The sequence below is a fragment of the Geotrypetes seraphini genome, chromosome 2 (genome assembly GCF_902459505.1).
Source record: "Geotrypetes seraphini chromosome 2, aGeoSer1.1, whole genome shotgun sequence".
Lineage (NCBI taxonomy): Eukaryota > Metazoa > Chordata > Amphibia > Gymnophiona > Dermophiidae > Geotrypetes > Geotrypetes seraphini.
The window spans coordinates 88,445,275-88,462,997 of NC_047085.1; the positions used below are offsets into that span (position 1 = coordinate 88,445,275).

The following is a 17,723-nucleotide window of genomic DNA, read 5'->3' on the forward strand; positions in this document are numbered from 1 at the left end:
TTTTAAATTATCCTTGAAATATACAATGTCTGAAAAACAAGTTCAAAGAAATTCCATAGCACCAAGCCCTGACATTTACTTTGTCTCAGTAGCATTATAGAAAATCAGAGTTAAAATTAGGAGCAAGTATTAGATCATTTCACCTGTTTGCAGTTTAGGCATTCTCTAGATCAGTTGACAGGAAGACTGTCTTTAGGGCTACAATATACAGTACTTATTTAAATGTTTAGCTGAAAAACACTTAATTACCCCAGCAAAATTAAAAGTTATAGCACTGATTGGAATTATTACATCCCAGCCTTACACAGCAACAGCTACAAAACATTCAGGAAAGAACTGAAAACTATACTTCTCAAAAAATTTGTCAAATGATCTACCTAAAACCTTATAAACCTTCCCCCAGATCCCATCGCTCATGCTATTCATCAATTCTTGTAAGCTCATTCTAACAACTTTGTAAGCTCCCTGGGAAAGCCCAGACCAATTCTTCTTTGTAAACCGCCTAGAACTGAAAGGTAATGGCAGGATAGAAAACACTAATGTAATGTAACATACACACACCCAACATTTCTGTCACAAACACGCAAACAAATTTCAAGCTTTTTCAAATGTAGTCTGTCCTCTATACATAAATACGCAAAGTCATCTTCTTGCACAAAGAACCACCCATAACATCCCTCACTGACACAAATACTGTTTTACAGGTCCATTGGACAAACCAGTCAACAAAAGGCTTAATTTCTAAACTACTATTTATTAAACCAATTTTAAAACAAAAAGCCCTTACTAAACTGTGGTAAAGTGTTAGGCTTTACATGAGAAATACATGCAGTAACTTCTAGGGGTATTGCCAGAACATTCCCAAACAGTAAATACACAGAAAAAAGTGCATCTGCGTTATCTAGAATGCTAGGTATAATCAAGAAGGGTATCATAACCAGGATGAAAGAAGTTATCCTGCCGTTGTATCGGGTGATGGTGCGCCCGCATCTGGAATACTGCGTCCAATATTGGTCGCCGTACCTTAAGAAGGATATGGCGATACTCGAGAGGGTTCAGAGGAGAGCGACACGTCTGATAAAAGGGATGGAAAACCTTCCATACGCTGAGAGATTGGAGAAACTGGGTCTCTTTTCCCTGGAGAAGAGGAGACTTAGAGGGGATATGATAGAGACTTATAAGATCATGAAGGGCATAGAGAGAGTAGAGAAGGAAAGGTTCTTCAAACTGTCAAATAATAGAACAAGAGGGCAGCCGGAAAAGTTGAAAGGGGACAGATTCAAAACAAATGCTAGGAAGTTCTTCTTTACCCAACGCGTGGTGGACATCTGGAATGCGGGCAGAGTACGGTACTGGGATTTAAGAAAGGATTGGACAGTTTCCTGCTGGAAAAGAGGATAGAAGGGTATAAATAGAGGATTTCTGCACAGGTCCTGGACCTGTTGGGCCGCCGCATGAGCGGACTGCTGGGCATGATGGACCTCGGGTCTGACCCAGCAGAGGCATTGCTTATGTTCTTATGTTATCTGTCTCCATTTATTCAGGAGGCAGTTATGTCTAGTCCCTGCCTCATAACTTTGCATGGGATTAGTGTAGTCATGGTTACCTTGGCCTTGCACCATGGTAATTCATCACCATGAATTAACACCATTTTGTGTGCTACTGAATATACTTGAATATCTTATAAACTGCCCTGCCAGAAATGCTATATTGTGGGGGGAAAAGTGTATTTTAAATTATTGGTTGGCTGATATTCCTCCCTCCTGGTATTGAAGAAATAAATTACATGAACTTATGGGATGGGAGGCCCGAATGGCTTACTCCTCTCGCCGCAGAAGTAGAGACTTTGTCAACACTTATTTGGACATTTTGCCTCCAGGGAGTCATAGTTGCATCTTGAACAGACTGCAGTTGTTTCCTAACCCACCTGTCTGACCTTGGTTACTTCTTTGTTATTGGACTTGGAGGGGGAGAGGGAGTGAGGGGTGGGGGGGATCTTTGGGGTGTGTTTCTTTTAAACTCAAATACATTGCCTTTGTTCGTTTGTGATTCTTTCTTGTTAATAAAAACAGATTTAAACATAAACACCCAGTCCCCCTCCCTGCCCTGCCAGGTTCTGCACCCTGTTCCCCTCCCTCTCTGCCCTGTACATTGTTCACTCTCCCTCCCTCCCGATGCCAAACAGGCCTCCCCTACGTACCTTTGAAAGCCCTGGTGGTCCATAAGTGGGCCGGGACAGGAGGGATCCCTCCCGCCTCCGTCCTGGCCGACTGTGATGACTTTTAATTCCCTCCCACCTCCCCTCTGTACCTTTGAAATCCTTAGTGGTTGAGCGGTGGGCCGGAGCAAGAGCAGTCTTCACACGCTGCTGCCCTTTGCTGAGCCACTAGCTCATGCTCCAGCCCACCGCTCGACCACCAAGGATTTCAAAGGTACGCGGAGGAGGCCGGAGGGAGTTAAAAGTTGTTGCAGTCAGCTGGGAGAAGAGGCAGGAGGGATAGGGGAAGAGGGTGCCGCAGTGGTTAAAGCTACAGCCTCAGCATCCTGGGGTTGTGGGTTCAAACCCACGCTGCTCCTTGTGACCCTGGGCAAGTCACTTAATCCCCTCATTGCCCCAGGTACATTAGATTGTGAGCTCAGCGGGATAGACAGGGAAAAATGCTTAAGTACCTGGAATACTGCGTCTAACACTAGTCGCCATACATGAAGAAGGACACGATACTACTCGAAAGGGTCCAGAGAAGAGCGACTAAAATGGTTAAGGGGCTGGAGAAGTTGCCGTACAGTGAGAGATTAGAGAAACTGGACCTCCCTTGAAAAGAGGGGACATGATCGAAACATTCAAGATAACTTAGTAAATAAAGACAGGTTGTTCACCCTCTCTAAGGTAGAGAGAATGAGAGGGCACTCTCTAAAAGTTAAAAGGGGATAGATTCCATACAAACGTAAGGAAGTTCTTCTTCACCCAGAGAGTGGTAAAAATCTGGAACACTTTTCTGGAAGCTGTTATAGGGGAAAACACCCTCCGGGGATTCAAGACAAAGTTAGACAAGTTCCGGCTGAAACAGAATGTACGCAGATAAGGCTAGACTCAGGGCACTGGTCTTTGACCTAAGGGCTGCCGCGTGAGTGGACTGCTGGGCACGATGGACCATTGGTCTGACCCAGCAGCGGCAATTCTTATGTTTTTAGTCCCCACTCATCTGATATATATAGAAACTGTTTTTGATGTGTACAGAGTGCAAGGGATTTAGTGATACTGTTAATGTGTTTGCACCAAACGTAGTACCTGAAGTACTTTTCAAAGGATCTGAATTGATCTCTTGTAATACAGGTCCCTTAAATAGTGTTTCTCAACTCGGTCCTGGAGTACCCCCTTCCCAGTCAGGTTTTCAGTATATCCACAATGAATATGCATGAAAGAAATTTGCATAGAATGGAGGCAGTGTATGCAAATCAAGTTTGTTCATCACTGTGGATGTCCCGAAAACTTGACTGGCAAGGGGGTACTCCAGGACCGAGCTGAGAAACACTGCCTTAAGAGATTGAAGGCTCCTACTGCCACCTGCTTTTATTATGCTTCCGTGCTTTTGTTTCTTTTTTTCTAATACCTCAGGCCCAAATGTACTAATTGTTTTCTTAAGTTTTGTCTTATCAGATATTCTAGGTCATATATTATATTTTGTTCCTGATATATAAGCAATTATGTCACATCTTTGACCCACATGCCTATAGTACTATTGAACTAAATCTGTTCACACTCAACAACATGAATACTGAATGTTGATTTTTTTTTTTGCCAAATGTGCTACCAGTAGGAATTTTTGATGTCAACTACTTCATGGCATTCAAATTCAGAATGCTTCCCCATGATAAAAGGTTGGAAAAATATTTGCAAACATGTAAACATTGAGGGCTCCAGCCAAGATCTCTTTGGACCCATGGAAATTCCCAACCCTTCTTCCCTTTTTGTTTTCAGTTAGTTTGCACAACAATTTTTGTTTGTTTGGGGAGCTGGATAATATATTTTGCATTTTTATTTGTGCTTTTGATTATTTGATGTCATCTTCCTAGAAAAATTGAACAGTCTTTTTTTTAACTCTTCCAGTTAAAGGAAATGTTTCCAGGCTTCCGACTGGCACTTCCTCCAAAGCGTTGGTTTAAAGACAACTACAACATGGACTTTTTAGAGGACAGACAGCTGGGGCTTCAGGCGTTCCTGCAGAATCTAGTAGCACATAAAGACATAGCTAACTGGTATGTGATCCAAATTATTAGTACTAAATAACTTTTGTAAGGGGGATGGGGGGTTGTTGTTTTTGGCTTGGCTTTTTTTTTATTTACACCTCTTGAGCTAGCCATTCTTCTTAGAAAAAGATGCTGTGAACTCCAAATCTTCAGTGTAATCAAATCGCTTGTATATCACAGTACAAATGCTTTACAAACGTCCCCATTCCCCCATCACAGACATAAAAAGTTGCATTGAAATGGTACTGGAGTTGCTGGCCAGCCAGGATAGTTCATCTCTATGTTCTTTAGAAGTTTCAGGAGACGTATGGTGGGCCGTTTTCAAAAGACGTCCAAGTCTATTTGGATATTTTCTGCTGAACATCCAAAGCCGGAAACACAGAAGTCAATTTTTGAAAGCTGAACCACTAGATGTCCAAAAATGATTACACAAGGCAACAAAAAATTTTTTTTCTGAATCATCTGACAACACAGCACATTTTTCTAAATCAGTTTTTCACCCTGATTTCAGATCTGTTATTATTTTGTTTGGTTTTTTTCAGTCACGTAAAGTTATGACTAATGTTAGTTTATAGCGTTTTAGCATATAGGGTTTTAAGAATTGCAGCATCTTCAGTCCAAAGTCAAATAAGCACACAATATAGCATAATTATACTGGACTGTGTCACTTAGCAATCAATATTTCTTCAAAAATGCTTAGTGTATGATTTCTTTTTGTGAGTTGTCTGGATTGTCACGGCACAACATCCAGCAGTAGTCGGCCATCATACTCATTCCAGAAACCTTGGTAGCTACACTCCATTAACTGAATGTCCTGGTGAAAATGTTCTTCTTGCTCGTCACTCACCATACCAAGATTTTCCAGAAAAAATTCAAGCTGTGAGTGCAAAAAGTATATTTTTAATGACATGCGACAGCCAAGTTTCTGATATAAGTCAAGGAGATTCTGAAGTCCTTCCTTGTAATGAAGAAGACTTATGGTTGCCCAGAAAGTTTTCCACTAACCACTTGAATGCCTCCCAAACTTCAAGCTCAGTTGTTGATAGTGATTGCTTAAAATCTTCATCCTGCATAATAGACTTGATCTGTGGGCCTATAAATATCCCTTCCTTCAGTTTTGCAGTGCTAATTTTTGAAAATTTCTTAACAAGATATTGAAAACCTGGCGAGTTTGCTTTACCCAAGGCTTTTACCAGGTTCTTCATTAACCCCAGCTTGATATGAAGAGGTTGGAAGAAATATTTTATGAGGATCCACCAATGACATAAATTTCACACTGCATGTCTCTGGGTTATAGTGGGTTATAGGTATCTCTCAGCTGCTAGATACGCTTGACATAATGTTCAGCTGTAGCTCTGCTATTCCACAAGAAGAGGAAGCAGCAGTGAATCCTCTTTGCATTCCCATTAGCATGCCAGTGACCTTCAGATCACCACAGATGTTCCACTGGTGTGTTTTATAATGATTGCTTCTAGTAAATTCTTCATATTCTCATAAGACGCCTCATTTAGATGAGCAGAATGGGCACTTGGTATACTTGGTTTGGAATTTCCGTTGTGCAGTAACACTGCCTTCAAGCTTCTCTGTGAAGAATCAATGAAGAGACGCCATTCATCTTGACAATGCACTTGTGAAGAGCCCATTGATGTCATGACAAAAGCACAATGAGCCATTTACAGTGAAGAATGTTAAGTTATGATTTCTTTTTCTGTAATGAGTTATATTAGCATCTTTACAAGCAAGTGCTTTTACTTAAGCCTTGAAGCAAGAAGTTCTGCTTTTTCTTTTGAAAGATTTAGATCACAAATAAGATCATTGAGCTCAGCTTGTGTAAAGGTCTCTTTCTGAATCTTCATCCTTCACATAATCAGGATCAGATAATTCTGGATTGTAACCAGCTGCTGCATCATCATCACATTCCTCATCATGTTCCACAGAAGCAAGTTCATCTTGTGGAGGTACAGGGACAGGCAGCGAGTCATCATGAGGAACAGGCCTAACAGCAGAATCCAGAGTAGGATGTATAATTTTGTACTTAGTTTTAGCTGAGAATCCACTTGTGTTCACAAGGCAAAAGTAGCAATCTTTACTATGATCTTGCGGTTCCCTCCATATCATTTGGATTGCAGATGACAACGCTGCCTTTCGTCGATTGAGCCAGTCATGAAGTCCATTCGAACCACTGGTACAGATGATATGTGGATCCCAAGACTTATCCTGGTCATCCAGTCAACAGCCAAAGTACAATTTGTATACCTTCTTCAGATCTACGGTAATTGGGCAACATTGTTCTTTCATCGTGAATGAACTACAGACATAACAGAAACTATCTGGATGATTAGTACAATGTCTTGGCATGATAAAGACTGATATTAATTACCGTCTGTAGCATAAAAAACATAGACAACTGTCATTAACCCTTCTTATACGTTTATCCTATAAAAGCATGATATATTGCCCAATTAACATTTATAATTATATATAATGAGTCTCATTACAAAAATGTGACATACTAGTGAAAAACTAAACACATATTTGAAATCAGAATGAAAAATACTACAAAACCCACTCAACATTAACTCTGATGAAAATCATGTGTTGACCTGTGTTATTTCTTTTTTTAATCATCTACTTGGACGTCTAGGCCAACAGGATGTCCAGCCCTTAAGACGCCTATCTTTATACCCCATTTTCGACCAAAGAAACATCTAAGTTGAAAATATCCAAATCCAGATGTGGGAGTGGATGTGAGAGTGTCCATCATTGTGATGGACTAGCCATACAGACATGCCAACAGAGCAGTGGGACACCATTAGAGGGCACTGCTGTGAACTTCACATAAAGAGTGCCAGAAGTACATCTCACCATATACCTTTTATAAATTGTGCTGAGCCCTCCAAAACTCCCCCTAAACCTACTAAACCCACCTGTCTATTACTGCAGTAGCCCTCATGGCTACAGGCAGTACCTATATGGTGGTAGAGTAGGGTTTTAGTGGGCTCACACTTTCTACCATAAATGTAGTGGGTAGAATGGCATATAGGCCTGGGTCCTCCTTTCTATGGTTAATTAGCCCATCCACCAGTTACTTAAAACAGCTTTGTGATTCTCTACTAGACTTTCCCATAATAAGTTCTGCTGTTCTAGAGACAGATATGTTCTCTTTCATTCAGATTTTTTGGGGGGTCAGAGGGGGTTAGTGAGCAGTGAGGGAGTGTGGAGGGTGGGGGGGGTCATACCTTAATATATCTAGCAATTATTTGGTCAGTGGGTCCCTTTGTAGCATTTAGACGCTTCTAAAACAGGTCTAGCTCTGAACATATAAGTTTTGTCCAGGATGTCTTGGAAAAGGTTTGATTATCACCACAACACGTTCAAATTTAGCATGCCAATAGCACGCCCCCTGGAACTCCGGACACAGAGCTGAATAAACATCTCTCTAGAAGTCCAGGAAAAGGGTTTTGATTATTGGTAGTTGGACGTCCCAGTGATTAGGATGTCCAAGTGCCGGCTTAGGCAGTTTTTTGGGGTTTTTTTGTTTTTTGATTATGAGCCTCACGTTGTGACTCTGGGCAAGTCATTTAATCTTTCATTGCCCTAGGTACAAAATAAGTACCTGCATATAACATATAAATCACTTTGATTATAACCACAGAATGGCAGTATATCAAATCCCATTTCTTTTCCCCTATCTACTTGATTTCCTGCAAAGTGGTTTGTAAGTGTTCTCCGTTTCCCTAATGTACACTATTGCCTCTTCTCTCTTACATCTATGCAAACTCCCCTTCTAACGCTTATACTGCTATACTTAATAATTATTTAAAATGGTTTAAATAATTGTTTAAAATGGTTATAAACCACAAAACAAAACTGAGATATGCAAATGTGCTAACTGTGACAAAGATGGATGGAGGCATGATAGATGAAAAACACTGATCATTGATTAATTGCCCTAGCAAAGTTAAGTTACAAACTGAAAGTATCACATGAAGAAACAAGGCCAAACATCTCATCCCAGCCTTAAACAGTCACCTATACACACCTAACATTTCTGCCACAACCAAAAATTTATAAATACATTTTCATTCTTTCTCAACAGTAGTCTCTCTATACACAGATACACAAAGAACCACCCATAACATTTGCCAGAAGATTGATTTCTTTTCTCTCACTTGCAGTTTCATAATCACACACTCACAGCCACTCCATGTCTGTTATTATCATAAAGATATGTACACAGTTTAAAAAATATATAAAAACCTGGACTGATTTAGAAAAACAGTTGCTGTTTCTGATATCATATCATTTCATAGTCAGTCATCATAGGGTAATGTTATGGCAACCCCATTTAATGCCAGTGTTTTCCTTAGCAGAAGCGCTGGTATGATTTTCATCCTCATTTTATTTTTGACTTAAATCCAACTCCCAATTCACGGTTTTAAGACTCACGATTTCGATTATTCGTGATTTCCTAAAACTGGAATCACCCCCACCTCCCTCATGCCTCCCGGACCTTACCTGGTGGTCTAGCAGTCTTTCGGGGCAGGAGTGATCTTCCTGCGCTCCTGCCCCGTGCTGATCACTCATCCAAAATGGCTGCTTTGCATTCCCGTTGTAGTCTCGAGAGACTACGGGAACTCACGGCAGCCGATTAGCTCACTTAACCATAATGGTATGGTTAAGTGAGCTAATCATCAAGGTGCCCTAGAAGGGTGGTTTTATAAACTATATAGATATAGATAGCACCGATATTCAGGGCATTTCAGATAACTATTCATGTAAATACAATAAGGGGCTTTTCTAACTTAAATTGCTAGGCAACTGTGTGCAATAGGTCTGTGGGACACTTTCAGACTCATCAGCGTGGCAGCATTGTAGCCAAGGTTTCATGTTTGAACACAATAGCTGTTAAGGCACAATTTATGATCTCAATGCCTTAGTACTTTTGCTAGGTAAAATTGTGCTGCTAGATTTTGATACCAATTTGAACATTGCTTGCTGGAAAAGCACAGGAAACATAGTGCTCTTCTGTTAGATTAGCTTAATACATTTCTTGGCTGGCTTTTGAGGCCAGCACTCCCTTCCCTGGATCAGAGCAAAAATGAGCGATAGGTGATCTTTTCCAGAAAATCATTTTAAAAAATTACAGTGAGCATCTGAATAGGAAACAGAGGTGATGATAGGAAAGGTCATGTGAAAGAACAATCATACTAGGGTGCAGAGAGGAACATAAAGTGCATCCCTTGGAGAGGAGGGGAAGGGGTTAATCTTGCATGTACCAGAATGTGGAAGGTAGGAACCATTTGCAGCATCTAATAAATGGGACTGATCCAAATGGCATGCGACAGAGTCGGTAACTGAATAACTTAGGGTTTCTCATGTTGTGTGAAGAGAGGAATTGTTTTCTTAATAAAGGTATGGCAGGTAATTGTACATTTCTCTTGTTCTCTTCAGGCTAAAAAATTATCCTGTCTGGTGAGTTTCATTGATTCTTAGCCCATTTTCTTTTTTGTATTTTTATAAGCTTGGCTGTGAGAGAGTTCCTTTGCCTGGATGATCCACCAGGTCCGTTTGATAGCCTAGAAGAGAGCAGGGTAAGTGACATGTAATTTTCTCACATAGAAAAAGAGCATATGTCAAAGGAGATTGAACTAGTCTCCAGGCCTCCATGGAGTATTTATGTAGAGTAGAGTGCCACCTTACCGAAACTGTCGACTCCCCTCACATGAGTTAATAAGTCTTGCATTTTACTTTCCAGGGAAAACAGAGAGCAGTTTGGCTTATTCAGGAATTTACACTGGTTTATCAATATATATATATATATATTTAGAATAATTTGTAGTCTCTATTTTATAATAAATTACTGTCAAATGGTGACACCCCCACCTAAGAAAGCCTGTATTTTATGCTTAAAAACATACAGGAATGGTCTGAATTGGCCCCTTGGCAGGACTTTAGAGGAACCAGTCGATAAAAAGGAAAACATTTCCCTTCTCTGTGAGTGAGAAGAATGCTGACTCTATCTCTAAAGAGCTTAACTTTCAAATGACTAATGGAAAATCAAACATAAAAAGTGTTTCTTCAACCATTTATTGGAGAGTGGAGTGAGAGTGGTCTTCTATGTGGTGTCTTTGCAGCAGATGTTAAATGATGGCAGTACAGTGAACACACTTTCTAGTTATGTTGTGCACACTCTGCCTTTTTGTCTTCTCGCTGCCTGTTATTCTTAGCTATAAGACTTGGTGTCCCCTGAGTCTGAGCAGTATTACTGAAAGTCATATTGCTTGGTAGGAGGGTTTGTGCCAGCCCTGCAAGCTGCCAGGGGATGACTGAATCATGAGGTGAGAGATAACGACCGAAACAAGTCTTTCCTCTCCCCAAGTGTGGCCTTCACAAGAGGAATGAGTGAGCCCTTGAAGGTTTCCTTGCTGCCCTTAGAATCCCTTCTATGTTTACAATGTAATAAGTCCTGTGCTTCTACTCGTTATTTCTGAAGGTTAAGTGAGCTATTTTTTTTTTTTTTAAGATTTCTGGAATCATTAGTACTTGTAGCCTTTTCTAGAACAGAGCAGGGGTAAATGTAGCAAACATGAACAATGTCCAAATGCTGTTCTTGATGAGCCAGTGGAAAAGAAAGCGAAAATCGATGGCAATCAAATACTCAACATTGAATCTGTTAGGATCCCACAGACTGAGACCTTCTTTTTAATACTAATGTTGTAAAGACCAGTTGAAAACATTGGTTTCATGTCTCAGAATTGTTTAGAAATCAACAATTCTCGGTGTATCAAGACCAATGCAAATCAGTTGTTTTAAAAAATAGAACAAAAATTATTATTTTTTTCTAAGAGGGAAATATCAGTGAAGACAGCCTTTTAAGTCTGTATGTACTCGATGGCACCAACTGCTATTAACTACGACAAATAAGCCCAAACAGACTTCACTTGCCATTTACCATATCGCATCATGTCTCCTCGATTATCAATGCTGATGTTCCCCTCTTATTAGGAAAATTTAATTATTTTGAAATTATATTTTTTGATACAATAGGTTTGTGTTGGTTTTTCAAGTCTCTTGATAACACCAGAGAGAAGGAGTTTGTGATATTTTGTTCCTCTCTGTATTTAGCTATTAAGTATTGGAATTACTCTCCCATATTGTTTAGGACAAGTCTTTGGGTTTTAGAGCCAATAGCTGAGACCTCCTGCCGCCCCCACCCTGTTATCTCCATTGAAGTTGGGGCAGAGGGTGTCTGATTTTCTAAGGCTGTTTTCCCATTCCCTATCCAAGGGAAAAGAAAGATTAGTAAATTGGGCCTGTAATGCACCCATGCAGCTACTGGCAAAAATACAGCCAGCAGTTCCTCTCTTCCCACCCACCCTCCACCATCATCACCCAGCTCACAACACTTTTTCACTCCCTGCACACTCCCCAGTCTTCCAGTCTTACTCTGTCTCTCCCCCATTATCATCACCCAGTTTTTCTTTTAGTCCATTTCTTCCCTATCCCACCATCTTTCTCTTCCCTTAAAACAGCCACTCCCAGCTCTTAATCCCGACTCCACATATCCTCTAGCCCTCACCACCTAACAAGCTAATCATCAAGCCCCTATTTTTGCTCTAGCAAGCCAGTCAGCCAACCCTAGCTCTTACCCCAGGCAGCCAGTCTAAACTAAACTAAACCTTAGGTTTGTATACCGCACCATCTCCGCATGCGCAGAGCTCGGCACGGTTTACAGAGGTTGAGAGGAAAGGAACTACAAAGAAGGGATATAGGAGAGGGACTGAGAAGATAGAGAGGGGCAGGGTACTAGAGAACGGGAGGTGATTAGATTTTTGAGAAGAGCCAAGTTTTCAAGCGTTTACGGAAGGATTGGAAGGAGCTAGAATTTCTGAGCGGGGATGAGAGGTTGTTCCAGAGTTCCATGGTTCTAAAGGGGAGGGATGTTCCAAGTTTTCCTGCTCGGGATATACCTTTTATAGATGGGAAAGATAGTTTCAGTTTTTGGGAGGGTCTAGAAGAGAGCGGGTTTGAGGAATTCCAGAAGAGTGGGATAACGGGAGGAAGGACGCCATGTAGAATCTTGAAGGCTAAGCAGGCACATTTATAGAGGACTCTGGAGTATACTGGGAGCCAGTGAAGCTTGGAGAGGAGTGGGGAAACGTGATCAAACTTGCCTTTTGCGAAAATAAGCTTGGCCGCGGCGTTCTGAATTAGCTGAAGTCTATGGAGGTTTTTCTTAGTTAGGCTTATATAGATGGAGTTGCAGTAGTCTAGTCTAGAGAGGATGGTGGATTGAACGAGGATGGCGAAATGAGAATGATGAAAGCAAGATCTTACTTTCCTCAACATATGGAGGCTATTTTACCAGGGAGTTGAGGTGATCGTTGAAGGAGAGAGAGGAGTCTAAAATGATGCCTAGGACTTTGCTTGAAAACTCAAGCTGAAGAGTGGGGCCGGAAGGTAGAGGGATGGAGGTGGGTAAATGATCTGAAATTGGGCCGAGCCAAAGTAGTTTGGTTTTGGACTCATTCAGTTTCATTTGTACAGATTGGGCCCAGGATTGGAGGTTCGTAATACATGTGGAGATGTTCTCAGCAAGGTTCGAGAGGTTCGCGTCGGTTTCGAGGAGGATGAGGATGTCGTCAGCATAGGAGTAGAGAGTTTCTAGGGGGGATAGATGAAGGAGTTTCAGAGAGGACATGTAGATGTTGAAAAGGATAGGGGAGAGGGGTGAGCCTTGCGGGACTCCACATTTCGGCTTCCAGGCGGGGGATGAGGAACCGTTTGTGTTAACGGTGTAGGAGCGGAAGCGTAGGAATTTCGAGAACCAATCAAGGACTGTGGAGCTTATGCCTATTTCGGAGAGTTGGAAGATTAGGATGTCGTGGTGAACGACATCGAAGGCTGCGGAGAGGTCGAATTGAAGAAGAACAGCGAATTTGTTGCGAGAATGGAGTTGTTGCACCTTAGAGATTAGTGAGGCCAAGAGGGATTCGGTGCTGAAGTTGGGTCTGAAGCCGAATTGGTGGGGTAGGAGGATAGAGAATCGTTCTAGGTAGGATGAGAGTTGGGTGGATATGATGGATTCTAATAACTTGGTTAGGAGAGGGATATTTGCTATAGGACGGTAGTTAGATGGAATGGTGGGATCAAGGTCGGCCTTTTTCAGTAGAGGGGACAATGAAATGTGTCCCATGTCGGGGGAGAAAAGGCCCGATGTTAGGGCAGAGTTTATAAGGTCGGTGAGGGAAGCGATGGCCTGTGTAGGGATATTCTCGAATAGATAGGAGGGGAAAGGATCCAAAATGCACTTGCAAGTTTTTAGTTTGAGGCAGAATTTGGAGACTTGCGGTTCAGAGACAAGCTCGAAGGCGGTCCAGGATCTGTCGGCAGGAATGGGGGTGGATACAGGTAAGGTAGGGTTGAGATCAATAGAGGTCAGGGAATTGTAGGAGACTGTGGGAGGGAAGGAGCATCTTAGAGTGGTAACCTTTTCATTAAAGAAATTTGCAAGGGCATCGGCTGATAGAGATGGTGGAAGCGAAGGTGGGTCTTTTTTTGTAGTTAGGGAGCGCCAGATGTTGAACAGCGCACTGATCTGGTTGTTGGATCTAGAGATCTTGTCTCCAAAGAAGTTTTTCCTGGCTTTTTTTAATGTTGAATTGTAAAATTTAATATTAGCCCTCCAGGTCTGTCTATCAGAGGGGGATTTAGATTTTTTTCCATTTGCGCTCCAAAGCGCGATATTTCTGTTTCAATTCTCTGTGAAGAGGTAGGTACCAGGGAGCCTTTCGGGGGTAGGAGATGGTTTTGGTGGTTAATGGAGCAAGGGAGTGGTAGGTGGACTCGGAGAGGGCGGTCCAGTTGTGCCAATGTGATTCGGGGTCTGTAGGTCTAGGGTTGGAGGAGAGTTTGTTGAGGAGTTTGGACCAGAATAGGTTGCTCGAGGTTTTTTTGCGGAAGGTTATGGAATGAGAGGAGTGGGGTGGGGAGTCAAGATGTGACATGAAGACGGGGAGACAGGTAGTCCCTAAGAAGTGATCTGACCAGGGGACTTGTTCCCAGCGAGTGTCGTTGGTTGAGGTTTTGAAGGCGGTAAGATCAATGAAGGTGGTGAAGTCTAGGGTATGCCCTTTTTCGTGGGTTGGGGATGGGGTGGGTGAGGGAAAACCTAGAGAGGTAAGGAAGTTGTTGAATTCAGATGTATCATTGTTATTTGTGTCGTCGGGTGGAGATTGATATCACCAACAATCAGAAGTCTTTGGAATTTAAGGAACGCATTTGTTATGGTCAGCCTCACCCTTTTCTCTCCCTGGTGTCTTCTGAGCACAAACTTCTTTACACTATTGCTGTCACAGAACCGGGAACTTCTCTCTTCACTGCACAACTATAAATGAGTCTGAGCTGCTTGGGTCAGGAATTCTCACACTTGTCTGTGGTTATCAAACTGGGACACGCATCTCGGGTGACAGGTAGAAATTTCTAGTCACTGTGGATTAGAAATTTGGGTGTAATTACTCAACTTTCCATCGCTGGGTCCATAAACTACAGACAGGTAGAGTTGGTAGTTTCCAGCTCGTCAGTTTTACAATCTGTTTGTACCTGAGGCAATGGAAGGAGAAGTGATTTATCCAAAATCACATGATGCATAACTGAGAGGCGTGGGATTTTGAACGCTTGCTTATTTGATTTTTCAGCCTGCTGCTGTAACCATTAGGCATCTTCTAGTCCAATGCTTTGAGGACTAGTTAGGAAGGCGGACCAGTTTGAAGGGTGTTGGGGTTGTTGATTAGCTTGTGAGGGGGTAAAGGCCAGGGGAAGAAGGGAGGCCGATTGACTTGGGGGTAAGGGCTGAAGGGAGGCTGGCTAGGGGCTAGATGTAGGGGCTAGGGCATCACTGATTGGTTTGTAGAGGTGGGGATAGGTGCTGGGGGATAACGTGACTGGCTTGCAAGAGTGAAGGCTTTTGGGAGTGTAGATTGGCTTGTGGAAGGAGGGGCTGGGGAATCACTTGACTGGCTTGCTGGGTGATGAGGACTAGCTGGGGTGGGGGGTACTGGGTTTTATATGTTAAACCAAACAATTTTAGGGGCAGGGGCAACTGGAAACAGAGCGAAGGGGCACTGGTTCAGAGGACAGGAACAGCAAACATTGTTTTGTGCAGTAATGATGGCAAGAGATTGTAAGGGTAGAGAAAACTGTCTTTATAATTTAAACCCAAAATACATGTGTGCTTTATCTCTTTGCTTTCACCCAAAGGTCTGTTTTATTGCAGAGCTATTGTTAGGAAACTGGGACCTAGAACCCCTGATCTCCCTTCACAAATAATGTTCCCAAACATGACAACGGAAACCAGAAATTAATTTAAACAAATGGGTTTATTGAAATAATTAATTTAATAATTACACAAAAAATTGAAATAGTGCAGCAAGATAATATACAACTGGAGGCTGACAAATGAATTTCAGCTTTTGATCACAGTTAAACCTTTCTAAGGCAGGTTCTTACCCTATGTTCTACTCACCTACAAATAAACTAGTTCCTCTAGAACTATAGTCTTTAAATTAGACCAAAGAGAATATATATATTACCCCAAAATGATTTTTTCTGTGAAACAGCTCACGGATCCAATAGAGGAAGTGGACCAAACTAGGATCAGCAAAGGCAGTAACCAGCCCCTCTTTCCTCTCAAAATAGACTCATCCATAAAATTTACACCATGTGGAAAGACCCAAAAATTCATACATGGCTTTAGGGCTTTATGTCTTCTCTGCATAACTCCCCAAGGAGGGAGGAAGGATACATAATACCAGCTAATCTCCATCAGCTGGTTTATGCTGTACCCTTTCTCCTGAGCTTTCGATTGGTACATCTGTGATCATGCCAAATCTCCTTTTTCCCAGAACCTCTTGCCGGTCCAGGTCACCTTGTTCCTCATTTCCAGGCATGTCGTGGCACCGATAAGTCTGCTCTTCGTCCCTGTTGGTTTTTGCATGATCATCCATATTTGGGTCCAACTTACACATTTGGTCATTTCCAAATATCAGATAGCAAGCTAAAGGGCTTTTGTTGATATGAAAAACAACCCAATTAAGCAATCATATCTATCAGCCATTCCAGAGAGAAAATTTCTTCCTTGTCTTCTATTTAAATTAGCCACTGTCTCACTAAACCTATCATCCTATTATCCCCATTCATGTTTATAAAAATAATTCCCTTCCTTACAAGATAAGGGGAAGAGTTGATTTGATAAGGCCCAATTTAGTGCAGGAAGAGGCAGTCAGAGTGTACCGCGAGTGATTTCCTGCACTCGCAGCGCTCCGGCTGCTCTCTCCTGCCGCCCTCTTCAGGCTCCCCCATGAAAAACCGTATTCGCGGCTTTTCGAGATTCACGGGGGTTCCTGGAACGGATCCCCCGCGAATATCAGGGGAGTACTGAATAACAAATCCATTACCCTTTATCAGCGCAATGTATGTTCATCCTGAAGCTTAGAAACAGTAATTTACCAAATACATAAAACCTCATAAAGAAAAATAGTGGAACTTCTACTGAATTAATGATCAAAATATGTACAGAAAGTATTTCCCTTTTAATGCTTCTCCTGCTAAAGACTGAATATTGTTCCAGTTCAGATAGCAACTTGCTTGCAGTTTGACTATCTTCCCATTATATCTAGTTAGAATCTACCATTCTTTCTCTCCATGCATGCTTATCGATTATTAATGCATGGATCTGCATTGAACAGACTGCCTTCTGTGTATGTAGCTGAAATACATTTAAATAAATCTAAACATCCTCTCTTTTTTTTGTAATTTCTCTTTCCAGTCATCACCTCTTTTCTTTCACCTTAATGCTGTTTCTCTTAACTGGATGCTCTTGACTAAGTTTTTCCTCTGTTCTTATTTTCAGCTCAATGTGGAGTTACTCACTTTGGATTACTCTAGTTGTGCCCTTGGTGCTGATGGGGGTTTTTTCCATCTACCCTGTGCATCATGGAGAAAATGAATGTTTTTGATGTGCTTATAGCCACTTGCCCTTAAATTTTCATACAATCTAGCATGACAGCTCTTCTGATGAAGAGTTACAGGCTATCTTGGCACATAGTAAATCTGATAGTAAAACAGATATGCTGATTTGTAAAAGAGAATGTACAGAATAAAAAAATCATTCCAGTAAGCCTACTAACAGATATCTCCTACAAGATATCTCCTCTGCTTCTTTCTGTTGTCCTAGTTTCTTCAGGATGTTTTCTGTGTTGTATTCTCCTCACCCAATCATCTACTACTTCCTGAACAAGATGTCACTCAGTCAAGCCTCCTACAACCTTCTACCACTTCCTGCATTGTCTCATTGTTCTCCGTATGTGGTGTATGTCCTGCTGACATCTGATATCTTATTCTGTGTTTTTACTCTAGCTAGTCTTTCCCCTTATATTTTTTATTATGTGCTTGTTCAAAAAGGAGAAATTAGA

The 17,723-nt window shown here is 41.6% G+C and overlaps 1 protein-coding gene across 2 annotated transcripts in view; it reads left to right on the plus strand.

Moving 5' to 3' along the window:
- The window catches only part of SNX16 (sorting nexin 16), a 60,689-nt gene that overhangs the window by 21,587 nt on the left and 21,379 nt on the right, over nucleotides 1–17,723 (plus strand). For both annotated transcript variants that reach the window (XM_033933621.1, XM_033933623.1), the window contains exons 4-5: nucleotides 4,109–4,257; nucleotides 9,773–9,842. In XM_033933621.1, coding sequence (XP_033789512.1) covers nucleotides 4,109–4,257; nucleotides 9,773–9,842 — 219 coding nt within the window. The remainder of the gene's footprint in view (nucleotides 1–4,108; nucleotides 4,258–9,772; nucleotides 9,843–17,723) is intronic.